Source organism: Euprymna scolopes, chromosome 3, assembly GCF_053919585.1.
Source record: "Euprymna scolopes isolate OS-2025 chromosome 3, ASM5391958v1, whole genome shotgun sequence".
NCBI classification, from domain to species: domain Eukaryota; kingdom Metazoa; phylum Mollusca; class Cephalopoda; order Sepiida; family Sepiolidae; genus Euprymna; species Euprymna scolopes.
In genome coordinates, this window is record NC_136484.1 from 5,821,722 (window position 1) to 5,841,564 (window position 19,843).

Genomic DNA, 19,843 nt, shown 5'->3' on the forward strand with positions numbered 1-19,843 from the left:
TTTTCTTCAAGTCTAACTTACACAAGTTCTTGATGAGCCGTTCTACTTAAGTTAACAAATTTACTGAATTTCCATTACTAACGATTACTATATTGTCCAATTGACTACTGTACACTCTTAACCATTATCCTTGAGTTGTCTCTGGACCTTGATAAATGGTAATGTAAAAACTCAAATGAGACGGTAAATGAGTGGTAATATTTGACGCTACTAAGACAAAGTTCCGTTCCTTGAGCAATCATAAATAGTTTTCCGTCCACAGATTACTATGAATATTATCATTGCAGCTAAAAGTTAACATTAAAACACTTCAGCTAAAATTCAGATGTAAAATAAATTTGAAAAAATACATAGAAGATATTGCCAAGGCTGCCAGAAAGAGTGTAGATCCTCTCTACTTCGTTTAAAAATACTCACAGCTGAAAGTATGTTATATCTCCACAAAGTCATTATTCGTTCATGCAGGAAACATATGGACTAGTTAATCCCAAACTTTTTTAGTATTAAACAGGGTTTAAACATCCTGCTTAATTTCAGAAGAGTTTTCGATGTGCAGTTATTCAATACAATTTCTGAGGATGAAGAAGTTTCAGTGGATAACTGTTCTGTACAGGTTTCAGACTTTATAATTTGCAGCCAAAGAAAAAAAATCCTTCTCATCAAGCTACGATAAAGGATGTGAACCTTCCATTGAAATGGGGTCTGAAAATATCGATATTCGAACTGATATATTCTGATATTGTCTGTTAAGCGTTAATTGGGTGCCAGGACAACGGCGGATAACCTAGAACTCTCTGGGTTTGTTTTCTTTTTTATCTGCATGAGAAGCTAATTGATTTTCAGCGGACATCAGGAACCAACAACGAAGCCTGAGATGCGAGAGAATCCTGTAAAGTACTACCGGAAGAGGACAATCACGGCCATTGCGCTTTCGACAGGGACAGAGGTCACATCTGATGACTTGCGGCGGGAGTCTTATATACCTATTTATGGTAGCTATGGTAATTAAATCCTTCTTAAGTAAGAGAAATATCCAGGTTGTCCTCGACAGTGGTACATCTAAACAATATGATATAAATGGGGGAGTACCTTAGGGGTCTATCCTAGAACCTTTATTATTCCTGATATTCATAAATGACCTCCCTGATAAAATTGTTTCTGAGATGGGCATATTTGCTGATGACACCACTATCTATAACAGGCACGAGGAGAAAAATGAAGACATATCTAAGGAAATGGCAGAAACACTACATAAAGACATCGACTCTGTAGTGGAATGGGGACAAGAATGAATGGTCACATTTAATGCTGCCAAGACTAAACTTGTTTCTTTCATTAATCACAAGAAACCTTCTCTACCACCAATTTCAATGGTCAAAAACACATTACCTGAAAGTACTTCCTTTAAACTACCAGACCTAGCGTTCACAAGGAACATGAACTGGAATAGATATATTGAGAGCATTGCCTAGGCTGCTGTCAAGAATATGTTAGAAAACTACTTACATCTTAAAATCTCCTGTACATCTATAAGCCCACCATTTGCCCTTTTATGAAGTACTGTTGTCACATTTGGGCTATTAGTGTCTTACTCCTGGACAGGGTTCAAAAGAGAGTCGCCAAACTGATAGGTCCTGAACTTTCATCTAGATTTCAGCCTCTGGCCCATCGACGACATTTTTTATCCTTCTGCCTGTTTTACAAGTACTTTAATGGTGATTTCTCTGACGAACTTCAAACACTTGTATTCCCTTTACATAAATATCCCCGACAAACCCGACAGGCAGCTAAATCCCACCTTTACATAGTACAGATCGATAGGTGTAAGAAAGCCCTCTACTCCTATAGTTTCTCCCCCAGAACTGCTAAACTTTGGAACTCCCTTCCAGGATGCTACTTTTCCAACTGTACTGACATGCTGAAGTTCAAATGTAATGTGAACAGACATCGTGGTACTCATCTCCCTTCATAATACCCCTGCAACTTATGTTCCCGATAGTAGCCCCCTATTTCAAAGTGGCACTTGTTTGAGGTGAAAATTGATAAAAAAAAACGTGTTTATAACAACAAACGAAATCCTCCATACTCTGAGACAGATGGTGACATAGTGATTGTAAGCAATGGAAAGTTGCAATTTGGAGGAATCTTGCATCTACTTAGACTGAACTAATACACACAAGGTGTGTTTGAATCAATCCACTTTGTTTATGCTGTTATATTCATTTATTTCTAACTAAATAGATTAGTTCAACCAGGTCATAAACGGTTAATATAAAAACTAGACTAATCTACTAAAAACAAAGGAAAATTTAAGTTTTACTGATATAGTTTACTTATAAAAAACTCCTCTTCTTTACGGTTCATGGCTTAAATAAAGAAACCATTTGTTCTGAACGCGTCAATGACATGAGAAATTACTGACCGAATTATTACCAGATACGTGATATCCTAACCGTTTTAAAAATGCTTACATTATCCTATATTTTACGTCTAACGGATCATTTATCAATTTACTAATCTGTTTATCTCACAGTGGGCAACACTACACTGATGATTTACTCTATTTGATTATGGAAATCGAACCTTTGAATGGCTTCCCGTTTATCACGGTATTTTACCGAGATTAAAGTTGATATTGTTTAAATACAATTTAGTGTGTAAACAATAATGCCGATGCATTAGGTGATTATTCATGCAAGTAAATATCAGTACAGCATACGAAGCTGCGAGTTGCTAGGTAGAACGAATGTAAATGCCAGCTCAGCTTTTGATGCACCCTATGTTGCTAGGTAGTAGAAAGTTACAATGAAGCAGATTTTTTATATTGTGATTAATTGGCACGTAATTTAAACGTTCATGAATTACGTTTCCACGTTTACAAGTTTTGCTTAAATATGTATGTTCTACATTTTTATTTGTTATATATTCAATACGATCTGTTGTCAAAGGTGTTTTTCAGTCTATATAAGTACTAAAAATTATATAAGTACTAAAAAATTATAGAATTACTTAAAAAATAGAATTACTAAAAAAATTATCGAATTACTAAAAAATTATAGAAATACTAAAATTTTTTTAGAATTACTAAAAAAATTATAGAATTACTAAAAAAATTATAGAATTACTAAAAAAATTATAGAATTACTAAAAAAATTATAGAATTAATAAAAACAATAATAGAATTACTAAAAGAATTATAGAATTAATAAAAATTATAGAATTAATAAAAAATTATAGAATTAATAAAAACAATAATAGAATTAATAAAAACAATAATAGAATTACTAAAAGAATTATAGAATGAATAAAAAATTATAGAATTACTAAAAGAAATCATAGAATTAATAAAAAAATAATAAAATTACTAAAAGAATTACTAAAATATTGTACCATTTTCATTGTCTCGATATACACTTGGCAGCACAATAAAAACACAGATGATTATAAAACATTCTTATATTCAAAATAACTTTTTCGGTTTCAGAATGACAGTTATAGTATTAGTTACATCGCGCGTGGTAGGGGGTGGTGGGCTTCGCTCGCCCTTCGTCGCTTTTTCTCTATTTTCTTTGCACAGACGAGGTAAAAAAATCCACTATGCGTTGTCTTGAAATTTCAGTCTATCCGACCTAATCTATGGGGATTCTACGTTCCCCATTTCGACTTAATTCCCGGGGGCACCTGCATCCAAGATATGACCGACTTTCCTTTGACGTCATCCCTGAGCATTTGGATTATCGAACATATTGTTTAAAATTGAACTAATACGACATATCCGTATTTTACACTTACCCAAATACTTTGTCGTAAGATTAACCTTGTTGTCTGCAAAGGTAATGCACAAAGAAGTAATAAAATGCAAAATTTTCAATTATTAGGTAAATTAACTTTAGATATTTTATGTAGATGCAGTTCAAAACTCTAAAGTAATTACATAAATGTTGTCTAAAATGTAAAACAATGAATTACACGCCAATGTTTCGATTGTCAGGGAAGGAAAAAAGGAGCGAAAGGTTATAGATTTGTTATAGAGATATGGGCGTTCACAATGTCCAAATACCTAAGCTCAATTTGTTTACACAAAGAGCATCACTAAATATGCTAATTTCATCGCTTAATATAGTAAAGGTAATATGTATATCACTTCCCAATATACTCGACCCAAGATAGGGAGCATTATAGTAATCCACATACAGTACTGTTTCACTGTTTCACAGCTAATCAGTGCGGCTAGACAAACAACTTCCTCAAAATCGAAACCCGACCGCCCAAACGATAGTCAGAGCTTCTAACCGTTGTGCTATACGGCTTCTGCTATGTATTAGATTGAGAAGAAAGTTCATGTGGAATTTTAATTTTGATTTAAAATGATGTATTTGAAAATAGTTTTTTTTTTATAATACTTTTTACTTTATATCATTTTAAAGAGCGTTTTTAATCTATCTAATCGTTTATATTACAATCGTTTCAAAAACAATTCTGTCTTTTCAGAACGTTGAATACAAAATAGAAAAACGCAAATTCTTCCAATTGTCTTATTTCAATTAAAAGTAGGTTGACTACTGCTGAAACAACTCGCGATATTAACGAAGCGTTTGGCCCAGGAATCACTACTGAACGCTAGCATAATATGGATTGAAGAAATTACGTGGCGGCGACAAGAGTCTGGAAGATGATGAGCATAGTTGTCGGCCATCAGATGTTAACAACGATCAATATAGAGCCCTAACTGAAGCCAAACAACGCACAACTGTTCGAGAACTTGCTTATGAATTAGACGTAACATATACGATAATTTATAACCACTTGAGAGATATTGGAAAGATAAAAAACTTAATAAGTGCTTCACGAGTTGAATAAAAACCAAAAGAAACGCCGTTATTGTCATCTTCCTTTCTTCAACGCAATCAGAACGACCCGTTCTTCGACCGAGCTGTGACTTGCGATAAAAAGTCGGTTTTTATGATAACCGGCAACGCACAGCTCAGTGGTTAGACGCTGACGAAGCTCCACGACACTTCCCAAAGCCAGAATCAGACTAAAAATAAGCCATGCTGACTGTTTGTGTGGTCTGCGACCAGTCTTATCCATTAGATTTTTTTTCATGCAAGTGAAACTATTCCGACGGAGAATTACTGTAAAAAAATGGAGAACATACATCAGAAACTTCGAAAACATTAGTCAACAAAAAGCCTCCAATCATCTTCCACGACATGGTCGGCCATACGTTCCTAAATCGACCATTCAGAAGTTAAAGACATTTTACATGGAAACTTCCTCATCCGTCATACTCTCCATACCTCTCATCTTCCGACTACCACTTTTCCAAGCATCTGGACAACTTTCTGTGTAAGAAATGCTTACAAAACTAAGTAGTATCAAAAACGCCTTCATCTACTTCATCGGCACCAGAACTTTACATTTTTTACGTTACTGACATAAATACACTTGTTTTGTTTTGACAAAAGTGTGTTAATTGTGATAGTTCAAACTTTGATCAATAACTTTTTATTTGAGAAAAGATATGTTCATCTGAATTTCAAAGTTAAAAACCACAAAAACTTTCTTGACATATAAAAACGTATATATATTTCAGTGGAAATAATAGGAAATGATTTTAGAAATACGCGAAAGAATATATATTATACAAGGAAAGTAAATACAAAACAATCTTTTCGGTCTTTCGGACTGCTACTTAGTCTCTAGTCTGCGAGTCGTTTCTTCTATTACTTTACTTTTTATTTATTTATTCATTTTGTTTATTTATTTCTCTTTTTGCTTTTACCAACTGTGTATACCTTCTCTTTAAATGTATTTATTTAATGCATTTTAATTACATATGCGTAAAAATGGTCTCTAACACTTTAGTCTCACGCGAGCCGTTTTTATGGTCAGAAGAACTCTACTCGATAACGAATAGCCTATGCAAGAATATAGAAGAGCTAGCACCACCTTTCTTTCTACTATAGAAGACAGAAGTTTAACCTAAAAAAAAAAAAAAAAAATAAAATAAAAAAAATAAAAAAGTAAAATTACCATACACATGTGCGCACTATAAACTATAAATAGATATAAAATCCGGGGAAAGGAAGTGAAGCCCCCACCTACCGTCACACTAAGAACAGGGTTACGCTCGCTGACAGACGCGACAATTTTGAAGATGGGCAAACAATATAAGCTAAGTTAATTTAACAAATCCTAATATTACCAAAATGGCAACTGTTTTTTTTTTTTTTAAATTTTGACTAATGTATTTTAACTATATGCGCAGATATTGTCTTTAACTCTTTGCTTCCATGCGAGTCGTTTCTTCTATTACTTTACTTTTTATTTATTTATTCATTCTGTTTATTTATTTCTCTTTTAGCATTTACCAACTGTGTATACCTTCTCTTTAAATGTATTTATTTAATGCATTTTAATTACATATGCGTAAAAATGGTCTCTAACACTTTAGTCCCACGCGAGCCGTTTTTATGGTCAGAAGAACTCTACTCGATAACGAATAGCCTATGCAAGAATATAGAAGAGCTAGCACCACCTTTCTTTATACTATAGTAGACAGAAGAACTTTATTTAAGTAGTATACTTAATATATGCAATCACCGTACGCTTGCTTGTATTAAAGTGTCCTCCATGATACCCATACCATACCAAACCACTGCACGTGGCTCATAATTTGACTGGCACTATATTTGTAACTGCAATATACATAATCCCAGCTGTGATACTAGGGCTAATTTTCTGAGTAGATGCAACACTCTGCGCCTGACCTTAGTGACTACAATTCCAAATTCCAACGAACTAGCTGTCCCTATAACTGGGAGGGAAAAACCTAATAGCTAGCTACGAAATCTTATACATTTTACCTCCAAGACGATTGCGTTTGTCTTACCTGCATGCATAAAAAAAAATTCCTCCCTTCTTCAAACTAAACCTTACCTGTAACTCAAAAATCCTAATGGAAATCCATCTGTAAATAAATAACCCCTCTTCTCTTGAACGCTAACAATCTACTCCTTCCAACCTATCCGCCACTAAACTCCCACATTGCTCCGCATCTGTAGTGGAATCGCTAACTTCCAGCCCCTAATCCCTCACATGCAAACTGTTTTAATAGCCATCACTAAACATCTATACATTTCTACCTCTAAGGCATGCATTACAGCTCATTCCTATCCAGTAAGGGACTTAACAGCCTATGCACACAAAGGCAGGTACTTAACAGCCAAAGTACTCAGAAACAAAGCGATATGCACTACACAACTGTCTCCTCGAGTTTTGCAACGATTAATTACGTTATTGAAACGACACTCCTTGTTATGCAAAACGCCCCATGACTCTTACTAAAAAATACCTAAAACTTCAACTCTATTCGCACCTACTGAAAACCTGCCCATATATCTATTCACCTAATTACGCATGACTCAAAACTTGCTGTCTTATCCATGCTATATTGCACTTACATCTTAACCCTCCTATCATCTAAAATAGCTCGGGCACAACTCGTAGCTAAATTCTTAATACCTACTCATACTGTAACATTATACTAGACCTAAGCTAACATTAATAAAATAAAAAAGAAGGGTAAGACTAAAATCACATTATCTCCTCCCTAAGAAGCCCTCTTACAAACATAGACGCTTACACTGCATGAACTTCACCCACCCCCTTTATCCATTAACAAGTAAATAGCATGTCCCTAAATCACTTTGAGGAGTGTAACTAATCAGTAGAGATATAATCCCCCACAAACTAACCCAGTAACACTAACAACGCGGGGTCGCAGAAATACCTGGATTAGAACCTAGGCGCGGAGAAAACCCTCTCAGGGCTGACGGACCCAGTAGGTCTTCCCAGATCATCCGTTTAGGAGAAGGAAAACTCTGAAACTAAACCAAAGGGGAGAGAGGCCTCTTCAGTCTTGGATGACAACCTTCCTAGAGCTGGTGACTCAAACAAATTCACCGGTTTGCAAACCTAAATTGCTTAAGGAGTAGATAGGCTCTGTCTATCGCCCGGCTTCCATACTCCTTCTTTGCCTATTAGTCAAGCGCAGAGACACTATCTCAGTGATTCGCCAGAAACACCCAGCGGTAGATCTTGTTTCCTGGCTAGGGCAATGAACGCCGTTCTTCCCCATTCCCAGCATGCCCAACCCCTAAAACTGAACATTTGGGAGTGCTTGAGTATAAGATATGCCTGAGCGATTAGATTGGGTTGACCTTCTTCTAAAGGGTTGAGGGTACCGGATTGACAGTTCCTGACTGCTGCTCCCGACTGGTAGTACAGGAGCCCTAACTCTTTGGTAGTGCTTAGAGCGGCTGCTCCATCAACAGTTGAATAATATCGGGTTGTTTGCAGTGCCATGACGCGCATGGAAAGGGACCCTGCACTCATCCCCGGTGGGCTTTCCTGAGGCCACAATCCTAATTGGAGAAAGGTCAGCTGATGGTCTACTTGTGATGCATGTCTGAAGCTCCGCATAACCTCTTGTTTAGCTCCCCCTTACCGAAACTCTTAAAAAAAATATGACGACAGTACAATCTAAAAATAAGCTTAAATCAGGATTAGGGACAAACAAATTCAACTTGCCTCCTCCCTTGAGGCTCTCATTCACAAATATCCGTGGGCTTAGAACTAACTTAGCTGATGTTGAAGCATTTCTCTTAACAAATACCCCGGATATCTTAGCACTAAGTGAGACTAACCTACACTCCTCCATTCCCTCTAACCACTTTAACATGCCTGGATATCTCCACCTCTGCCGTAAGGACTCTGACAGACATATGCACGGACTTGGAGTTTACATTCGTAATACCCTTCCCTTGACTAGGGAAACAAACCTAGAAACAGATGATCAAGCCTTTATGTGCTTTAGACTAAACGTGCAACACAGTATTAGCTACTATTATTTTCTCTACCGCTCTCCCTCGACTCAGGACTGCTCCATAATAAACAAAGTATCTGGCAGCATAGACACGGCACTGTCCCTCGACACTAGCGCACAAATACATGTGTTTGGTGACTTTAATGTCCACCACAAAAACTGGCTTGGATTCTCTACTCACACAGATGCAGCGGGCAGCACAACCCATAGCTTCGCTGTATCTCACTCCATATCACAAATTGTTACGTTTCCAACCCGTTTCCCTGACCAGGAAGAACAACACGCATCACTTCTAGATCTGTTTTTGACCACAGTTTCCGATGACTGCATAACGAAGGCCCACAGCCCACTCGGGAACGCTGATCATGCAGTGATAATGGTTGAAATCGCCCTAAACTCTAGACCCAAAACTGAAGAGCCAGTGCCCAAAACAACGAGATATTATAATAAGGCTGACTGGGAAGCCATCAGGGAACTAATTAGAGGTGCTCCATGGAAAAATATTTTCTCTCTCCCTGCTGAACAATGTGCAAACGAGACCACTGACTGGTTCAAAACTGCAATCGAAGCGCAGGTTCCCATGCGGAAATTTTATAGTAAGCCCCACTCTCCCCAATGGTTTACGTTGACTTGTGCAACTGCCATTACTCAAAAGCAGCATGCATACCGTAGGTTTAACCGACATAAGTCCAGTTCAAACAGACTGAAGTATATAGATGCTAGAAATAACGTTAAGAAAGAAATAGCGACAGCTAAGAGAGAATTTACGGAAACCACTAAAAAGCGCATCGAAGCACAAAAACTAGGAACTCGAGACTTCTGGAAAATCTACAACAGTGTAGTAAATAATGGGCAATCAACAATTCCCCCACTAACCAACAATCACGAGGTTGTCTCCTCAGCAACCGACAAGGCTAACATGCTTGCCAGTCGGTTTGCCTCAAACTCCACACTGGACCCTTCCAACCACCCCCTACCTGACTTTCCTATGCGGACAGACGCCACACTAGACGATCTGAAAACCACCCCTGCTCAGGTGCATGCTATCATAAAAAACCTTGACACCTCAAAAGCATGTGGACCCGATCTTATCCCAGCTGTGCTATTAAAAAAGTGCTCAGCCGAAGTAGCTCCAGTTCTCTCCGAACTCTACAACAAATGTCTTAATGAAGCTTGCTTTCCGGGCTGTTCGAAAACTGCTTCTGTTGTACCAGTATTCAAGAATTCTGGCGAAAGGACAGGCCCATCAAATTATCGCCCCATTAGCCTCCTCCCACTTTTTGCCAAAATATTTGAGACCATAATTAACCATGCTCTAGTCCATCATCTTACAGATGCTAAACTACTGACTGACAAACAATATGGATTTAGACAAGCCCGTTCCACAGCAGACATCCTCACTGTGATCTCTGAACGTATATACCATTCACTGGACAAAGCGGGGGATGGCAGAGCGGTAGCTTTAGATATATCTAAGGCTTTTGACAGGGTATGGCATGGGGGTCTCCTCAGTAAAATCAGATCATACGGTATCACTGGTAGAATACTTAACATAATTAAATCCTTCTTAGATAAGAGAAAAATCAAGGTAGTTCTCGACGGTCGCGCATCTAAACAATATGATATAAATGCGGGAGTGCCCCAGGGTTCTATCCTTGGACCTCTATTGTTCCTGATATTCATAAATGACCTCCCCGACAACATTGCCTCTGAGATGGGTATATATGCTGATGACACTACACTCTATGGCAGACACGACAGGAAGACGAATGAACACATTTCTAAAGAAATGGCAGAAACACTAGAGGAAGACCTCCAATCTGTAGTGGAATGGGGACAAAAGTGGTTGGTCGCGTTCAATGCTGCCAAGACTAAACTAGTTTCATTCAATAATTACAAGAAACCCTCTCTACCACCCATAGCAATGGCCAACGACTCTTTATCTGAGAGTCCATCTTTCAAACTCCTTGGCCTAACGTTCACAGGAAACATGAGTTGGAACAATTACATTGAAGGCATTGCCAGGGCCGCTGCAAGAAAGGTAGGCTCTCTCTACCGTGCTAGAAAACTACTAACACCCGAAAGTATCCTGTACCTCTATAAGGCCACCATTCGCCCATGTATGGAGTATTGCTGCCACATCTGGGCTGGTGCATCTGCTACTAGTCTCTCGCTCTTTGACAAGGTTCAAAAGAGAGTCGCAAACCTGATAGGCCCTGAACTGGCATCTAAGCTTCAGCCTCAGTCCCATCGACGAAATGTTGCATCCCTCTGCCTTTTCTACAAGTATTTTAGTGGCGAATGCTCTGACGAACTGCAATCACTTGTGCCCCCACGACGCGAGCACCCTCGACAAACCCGACAGGCTACTAGATCCCACCCCCACACTGTAGAGATCCCTAGATGTAAAAGATCTTTTTACTCCAATAGTTTCTTCCCCAGAACCGCAAGACTCTGGAATTCCATTCCAGGTCCCTGCTTCCCCAACAGTACTGACGTGCAGAAGTTCAAGTGTAACGTGAACCGACACTTTGCTGCCCAAATCCCTACATAGTACCCCAGTAGTTGTTGCCCCTGATAGTAGCCCCCTACACCAAAGTGGCAATTTGCCTTGTTTGGGGTGAAAATGTAAAAAAAAAAAAAAAAAAGTCTCGTTTCAGTTCGCTATATCTCTCCACCTAGTGGGTTATTTAATGGTTCGTAGAATGAATGGGAAAATCTCTATAATATTCATATATATATATATATAATATTATATTGAGTAAAAAGATTTATAATTGTAAATTATGAATCAGTTTTAAAAGGAAAAACAAACAAAATCAACTCGAGTGTACGATCGTTTCAGAAATGATATTCATTTTATCAAAATTCACCATAATTGTTGACAATAATTGTTGACAATAATTGTTGACAATAAGTGACAAAATGTTTGTCTTGGAATATAATTTCCTCATTAGCAAAGAATAGGGAGGGGGAGTAGTTTAAGACACCAAAATAAAACTAGCATTTTTGTAGTTAGTAAGGCGCATCTTCCTTATGTAGCTCCATTAGAAAACTTGTTTTAAGTTCAGTGGGTATATCTTGGCTCCGAATACAGCGATGGGATAAAGATGCGGAATCTATTAACTGTATCCGCAGTAATTACTACCTTCCGTAGTTGTTGTCCTCATACCACGTTTTCGACAACTAATGTTTTAGTCATCTTTGGATAGGATTGAAACCGCTATCTTATGACAATGAAGATGAGGATAGCAGTCCGCAAAAAATAAATAAATATACAAATTAATTATCTCAAAGGATTCCAATGATAATAAACGAGGTGAAAGTTTCACAGTTAGTGTTGGAATATGAAAAATTGAAGCTCACTCAAGAAGCTTACATGAAAATTACGATAGCGTAAAACGGTTAGCAACTTCCCTTCGTAGAACAGAAAAGAGCATAAGTCATTACCCAAAACAAGAAAAATTTCTGTGATTAGAAGCTTTGCTCACCTGACAACGAAATACAATGAACGCATTCATATATAGGTAGAGAATTTCATCAATAGTCAGGTACTTTCAAGAGCATTTAAATGATTTTAACAACTGCTTCAAAAAACTAAAATGATTTTTAATTGAATATCCATTCAAATACCGAACGTGTATGAAATCAAATAAGCTTTTATAAAACGGTTCGATTTTAAATCATGTGTTATCTTTGTCCGCCATTTTATTTCTTTATTTACATGCATATATAATAGACGTGAAGCATCGACAAAATGTTTTTTTCTAAAGGGAATTTTACAAACATTGTTATTTATTTTATATATATTGTTATTACTTAAACATATGACCGGTAACAGTTTATAACGTTTTATTTTAGATAATTATAGATAATAATTCATTGTTCTCTCCAATATTCCAATTATGTTGATTATAAGATGGTTTTCTTTAGTTGATAATAAGTCATCTTCCATCATGATAATACTAGTCCTGGCACAACACTATAAGGGGAAATATGTTGATAAATCCTGCCCCATCCTGCATATTTTTCCCACCTCAGATTATCATTTATTTTTAGGATTGGAAAATATTTAGATACTCTTGAGTTGAACTCATGAAAAGAGATTCGAGATGACTTAGTTTTATATTAAACATCAGAACTTAAACTCGTTGACAAATGAAATCAAGAGGCAAAATTGTTTTTGTTATGAATACACATTTTCACAAACGGTGTTTTTGAAATTTTAAGATGAAATTTGAAATCAACAAAACTGTTGCACTGACCTGAAATAACCTTTGAACCCTATCAACGTATTATTATTCGAAAATAAAGGATTGTTAATAATTTGCTGATATAGTTATATACGGTTAAGCTCAATTTAAAAAAATACACGTTATTCATGCAAAAACAAACAAATAATTATTCTTACCTTGTGTATAAGTTTGGCGTCTAATTCCAGATATTTTGCATCAATCAAGTTAAAAAACATGAGTCTCGGATCTTTCCATTCTTGGGTAACCAATGCAGTTAATGAATAATCCTAAAAGAGAAAAATAATAAAGCTTAGCAATATAAGTAATATAGATCCTATTATACACACACACACACACACACACACACACACACACACACACACACACACACACACACACACACACACACACACACACACACACACACACACACACACATATATATATTAGGTTATTCATGCTGAATCCAGTAATTTTTTAGAAAATATTTCTGCTTCATATTTTTCTTTATAAATCCGTAGTTCTTGATTTGGTTGTTTCGTAGTAGACTCTGTTTTTTTTTCATTCTTGACCCTGTAGAGCATGATTGAGCTTTGCAAAGGGAAAGAAAAAAGGTTATAATATTATTTTGTACGTTTAAAGCCATGAATCCAGTAGAGAAGTGAGGAAGATGGAAAAACAGAGAGGAAGAGGGAGAGGAAACTGTTTTTTTTGCTTTGGCTTTGCAGAACATGATTAAGTTTTGCAAAGAATTAAAATAAAAAAAGAGTTTTAATGTATAGTTAATTTGAGGAGACCAACATCTTCAGACAGTTGTTCTGATAGTACCGTGGAAAAACCTTCGAAACATTTTCAAGAATAGAAATGCCGTAAAAGTCGTACAAAAATGACATTTCTGAGTGATTCTCCTCGGGCTAATATCAAAAGTTAAGTAGAAATATATTTATAATAAATCCACTACTGGCTTATAATGTAGAACAATGCGCCCAGGTTAACCACCTGATTATTTAGTCTTTATATCAATTGAAAGCAGTTGAAAAAAATGATAGAAATTTTTTTAACGCATTGTTCGTTTATACTTAACTAAAGAAAAAAAATACTTTTTTTACACTTGTTGGTCACAAAGTACCGATAATTAACACTTTTATGTTCCTCTTCCGGCCGCCACGAACTACTAAATTTTTAAATGTTTGAAATGACATCGAAACCCGCGTTTTGTTTACACAGAGGAGAACATCAACGATGCTGATATGAATAAAGAAAAACAGATGCAATAATAATGAACATGTTGCGTTCTAATATACGTTTTAAAAAACCTCAATATATATTTCAGCATACTTTCGTGATTATCCATTATGGAGTTTTATATTATGGGATATCTACCATCATATATCTGTGTTGAAATTTGTTTTCTAAGCAAGACTATCTAAAGAAATTTAATGTTATATACTCTCACGCTGAATTTTTCGCGTTTGTTTTTCTATTAAAAAGAAACTAAATATTTTCATATATATATATATATATATATATATATATATATAAGTAAATGTAGGTTACTTGGCCATGGGTCAAGCATTTTAATTTGATTGTAGCCGAAAACAAATGTTAAGTGGTCAAAATAGTTAAACAAAAGATTGACCTCTGCTGTCTCTACCAACTTTTCTCTATGGTAGTTAAGGAAGCCTATAGAAAGGCATTACGATACATATGCACACTTTTTAATATATACATATGCTCATAAAGTTATGAACAGTACATAGACCCCGAGCAAAGGAAGCTGAACTGCTAGTATATATATATATATATATATATATATATATATATATATATATATATAATTATGTTTTCAAGGGTTTAATCTCGAACAAAGCAAAATGTATCAAGAGAAGAAAAGATAACATGATTAGGAGGAGTAAACAATAATATTAAGTGATTAATGAGAAATAAAAGATATATATATATATATAACTTTACTATATCATCTGAATATATATATATATATATATATATATATATATATAGAGAGAGAGAGAGAGAGATAACTTTATTATATGATCTGAATATATATATATATATATATATATAGATAGATAGATAACTTTATTATATTATCAGAACAATATGGAAAAGTAAAGGGGGGAAAATAATAAAAAAAAAAACTTTTTAGGCCATGGCATATATATATATTCTAGTTTGTTCTCCATTATAATGCAAGACATATTAATTTAATTGACCGAAATTTAGAACCGATGTTGCGACCGTTTTAATGTTTAGTATATTGAGCACTGAATAAACAATAAAATACCAATATTAATAATGTAAATAAACATATAATAATTATTTAAATATTCTGGTCCACCCAGTCAAGAGATGATAAAAAACTCAACTGAGTGAAACATTTTCAAATCTTATTGAAACATCTTTTTTTGAGTTAGTCTGTCTAAAATATTCATTGATAATATTTAAAGCTGTCTCACGTTAAAACTATGAAATAATAATTAAAGCTGACAATAGTAATATATAAAAATATACCATACGTAGTCCGTCCAAATTATTACAGATTCTTTTCTAACACCATTACAACAATAATTATATACTATTTTTAAAATGATATTTAAAAACAATTTTGCATAATAAAACTACTAAACCTATGTAGTTAAAAGTCTAAATGTTCTAAAACTACTACAGACATCCACTTTTTTCCCTTCTCCCCTAAATCCAACTCCAATTCTAAAATATTCCCAACAGAATCTAAAATTGATTTCCTACTACAAGGGAATTTTATACAAGCAATATTGGACGCATCTGTTTAACGATATGAACTTGACGCATTTGGCTCTCTATGTCCACCCCACCATCGCTGTCGTCGCGGAAGATTGCTTACTCTTAACCCAGTTCTGATCTTGATGCACATGCAAGTCACTGTCCAATACACAACTTTTTTTGACACGCTCAATTATTAATCCCCCCCATTTCCCTTTTCTTGCCTATGAGCCTTTGGGCCAGGATCAAAGTGTAGTATCTGTTATAATGCCGCACTTAAGTTAATTGGTCCTTAGTTAATGGATGGGGAAACCCTCTATACAGAGACAATTACTATTTTTGGATACTGCCAGAGTGTCAACTTTTTGCCCTTCTTTTAGGGAGCCTGGTTTTCCCCCTACAATCAAAACGACCTTGTGTCACATTTGCTTTCATGTGGAAACTAATAAATACTCTTATTTATATATGTATTTTTCTTTTTTTTTCTCTAGTGTCACCTCCTCTTTCCTTTCCCCCCTTTTCCATCCGCCCTTCTCTATCCGGTACTTCCACACTCCTGGCGTTTAATATTCATATTATCTTTCCTTTTTATTTTAACTTGAATCATCTGATGATATGGACAATTAATCTTTATCCAATTTATTGAAACTTTTAATGAATTAAGTTAATACACTCGAGGTTGAAATAATAAAAAATCATTTATATATATATATATATATATATATATATATATATATATATATATAGTAATTTATAAAATATATATGGCGATTAATTACTAACTAGCTCTACCTACGTATTGCGCACTTTTGACGTAAATACTTAAAGTTTACGCATAAATCTATACTTTCTTATATTAATTTTATGTGAGTAAATTAAGTAGTTATATATATATATATATATATATATAGAGAGAGAGAGAGAGAGAGTCCACTATATATATATATATATATATATATATATATATATATATATATATATATATATATATATATATATATATACTATCTCGGCATTGTTTCCAGTCGTTCTGGACTTTTCCTTGCCACTAGACCCAAGCAGTGCTGTTGTAGATTGCGTAACTCTTGCCACATAATTACACGCGCGGCTACCCCTACATGGGGTATCCTTTGTCTTACGGAACTGAACGGAGGCATCGGATATATATATATATATATATATATATATATATATATATATATATATATATATATACTAGCAGTTCCGCTCGGGCCCTATTTACTGTTCATAAGGTTATGTGCGTATGTATATATTAAAAAGTGTGAATATGTAAAGTAATGCCTTTCTGTATAATAGTCTTCCTTTACTACCATAGAAAAAGGACAGACAGACATTTTCACTTTTATATATATATATATATATATATATATATATATATATATATATATATATATATATATAGATAGATTGGATGCAATATATAGTAATGATTTAAAAAGTATTAAACAAAAGACTCATGCGCCACCACTGAAAATCGAAACCAAAACGTTCAGCTCACAATTTATTTTGTCTCCGCCGCCAATGACTGGCTGTGAAAACATGCTTACTGCAAGGCTAAAAATTAAAACATGAATCAATAGCTACTACGTTACGCATTCATAATGCCGACGTTCGACCTTCACCTGGCAAATTTCATTTGTTTTAATTTTCACACTTTGCACAGATTTTTCCGTGCTAAAACCCAAATATAAAGTTTTGCATGGATTCAAATACCTTCTATATGAAGACCAAAAAACTCTAGGAGAAGTTTGATAGCCAAACTTTGTTCAACAAAAATATATACGTATACATAAATATATATGGAAACAATTTTGTGTTTACTATAAACTTATTACGCAAATATTACGCAAGTATAAATCAAGTAGAATATCTGCATGAATATAATTACACGTAATAGTTAACTAAAGATGATTATCCCAATAGAAAACCGAAGCAACTAATAGGGAATTAATTAAAATGAATTTCTAAAAGAATATGCAAATTAGCTAGATTCTTTTCTAGTGAATGCAATTCCACAATCCATATATAAGAAAATTGCATTTTGTTTTTAAATAAATAAAAAAGAGGGGATTTAATATGAATATCAATACACACAAAAGAAAAACGAATTCATATATATATATATATATATATATATATATATATATATATATATATATATATATATATATATACATATACCTGTGTGCATACACGGTGTTTGACACATATTTAATTAACATTTGAAACGTTTCACAAAGTACAACACAGGTCTGAGTATTGCTGCTGGGTAAAACTTATGAGGAGACTCACGTGCATCATTATGCTTCACGCCCGATTATAACAATCGAACAATCCTTGTGGCAGTACACTACTTGAAAGTCGAGAGTTGCGTGTTAGAGAAATGTGCTAACAATTGCTAGCCTGTATTATCATTGCAGATGTATTTACTGGGATATTAATACTGCATTGGAATTTTAACGAAAGGATTAACCATCCAAAGTATAAATAAATAAAAAAAAACGATTAACCAAAATCTTTGCAACTACTAATATTAGGTGAAAGTGTCAACTATGCACCAAACAAAATAAAGATATGTCTTATACGAAATTCTTTCGAAAACGAATAAAAAATTAAACAAGAGGAGCACCAGTAAAACAGCTGTTCTCCCATTCTATCACGATCAGACGTAAAGTGCGCACAGCAAATGGTTAGATTACATTAAATACGATGCCTCGCGAATCAAGCAATAATCCTCATAAACACCGATTGCTTTCGTGGATCTAGCGAAGGCCAGTTCATGTCAAAGTATGTCTACGAAATTAATATACTGACTGTCCTTCAAAGGTTTTATAGCATTTGACGTAAAGCCATACGTATCGCCGCTCCAATAAAACAAAAATATGGATGTATGAGAACCTCCACGACTTAACCTGTCTTAACATACACTGCCGCCAGAAAGAAAGCCCGTACTTGGTATTTTTTCAAAAACCGCAAATTTATGCTAAGTGAATGTAGCGCTTTAAACAACTAATAATTCTACATATTCATATTTGACTTTTAATAGAATTATCCTCGTGTTCACGTACATTAAAAAAATAGCTTCAAATCAAAAAGACAAAAAGAAACTCCGGAGCAACGAATGAGCTTAAAACCAGCTTAAAATATCAACTTTTTAGGATCTCTAATCGTAAAATATTTACTTTTTAGCATTTCTTTCGTAATTGTTGTTGTTTCAGGTTATACAAGTAACATTTAGTTCTTATACCTCGAGTCTCTCTTAGTGAGTGATATGTGCTTATTAATCTCTACGTTCTGGTTTATCCAATCGAAAAATAAGCTGCAGATTGAAATGTGATGAGAAAACAGTACGAATAACTGTATAAAAGCTTCAAAACACCGGCAGTATTCGTGATGTCATTTAATGTGGCCGTCCTAAAGTAACTTTTTACAGGGAAGACAATGCTATCAAGATCCGCTGCTTAAGAAACAGATTTCAAACGCATCCCAAAATCCAACAACAGTAATCTTGTTAAAAACTGCTCTTTTTCTACAGTTAACAACATATTCAGGAAGTTTGATTTGCGAGGCTATGTTGCAAGACGCAATCCATTGATTTCTGTAAAGAAAGTGATTTTAGCGATGAAAGTAAGTTCATTAGGCTAGGCAGTGATGGTAGGCAGTACGGATGAAAGACGAAGAATTTAATCCTAGGTGCACAGTTTCGACGCTGCAATGTGTTGGAGGTTCAGTTTTGGTTTGGGGCGTTATTAGTGACAATAGGCGAAGGCCTATAAGTCGCTTGCTAGATCCAATTTATTATACCAAGTACATTATTTTATGAGAATTTTCTATCCTACTTTGCCCGGAATTTGGATGATAAATCCATTTTAATGTAAGATAATGCTCCTATTCACACAGCTGAGAGGTTCTTGGAAGATCATTATATCCGTGC

The 19,843-nt window shown here is 34.9% G+C and overlaps 1 protein-coding gene across 2 annotated transcripts in view; it reads right to left on the reverse strand.

Moving 5' to 3' along the window:
- Positions 1-19,843, reverse strand: part of LOC145252869 (glycine receptor subunit alpha-2-like) — a 282,197-nt gene that overhangs the window by 34,771 nt on the left and 227,583 nt on the right. For both annotated transcript variants that reach the window (XM_080112887.1, XM_080112884.1), the window contains exon 6: positions 13,302-13,412. In XM_080112887.1, coding sequence (XP_079969013.1) covers positions 13,302-13,412 — 111 coding nt within the window. The remainder of the gene's footprint in view (positions 1-13,301; positions 13,413-19,843) is intronic.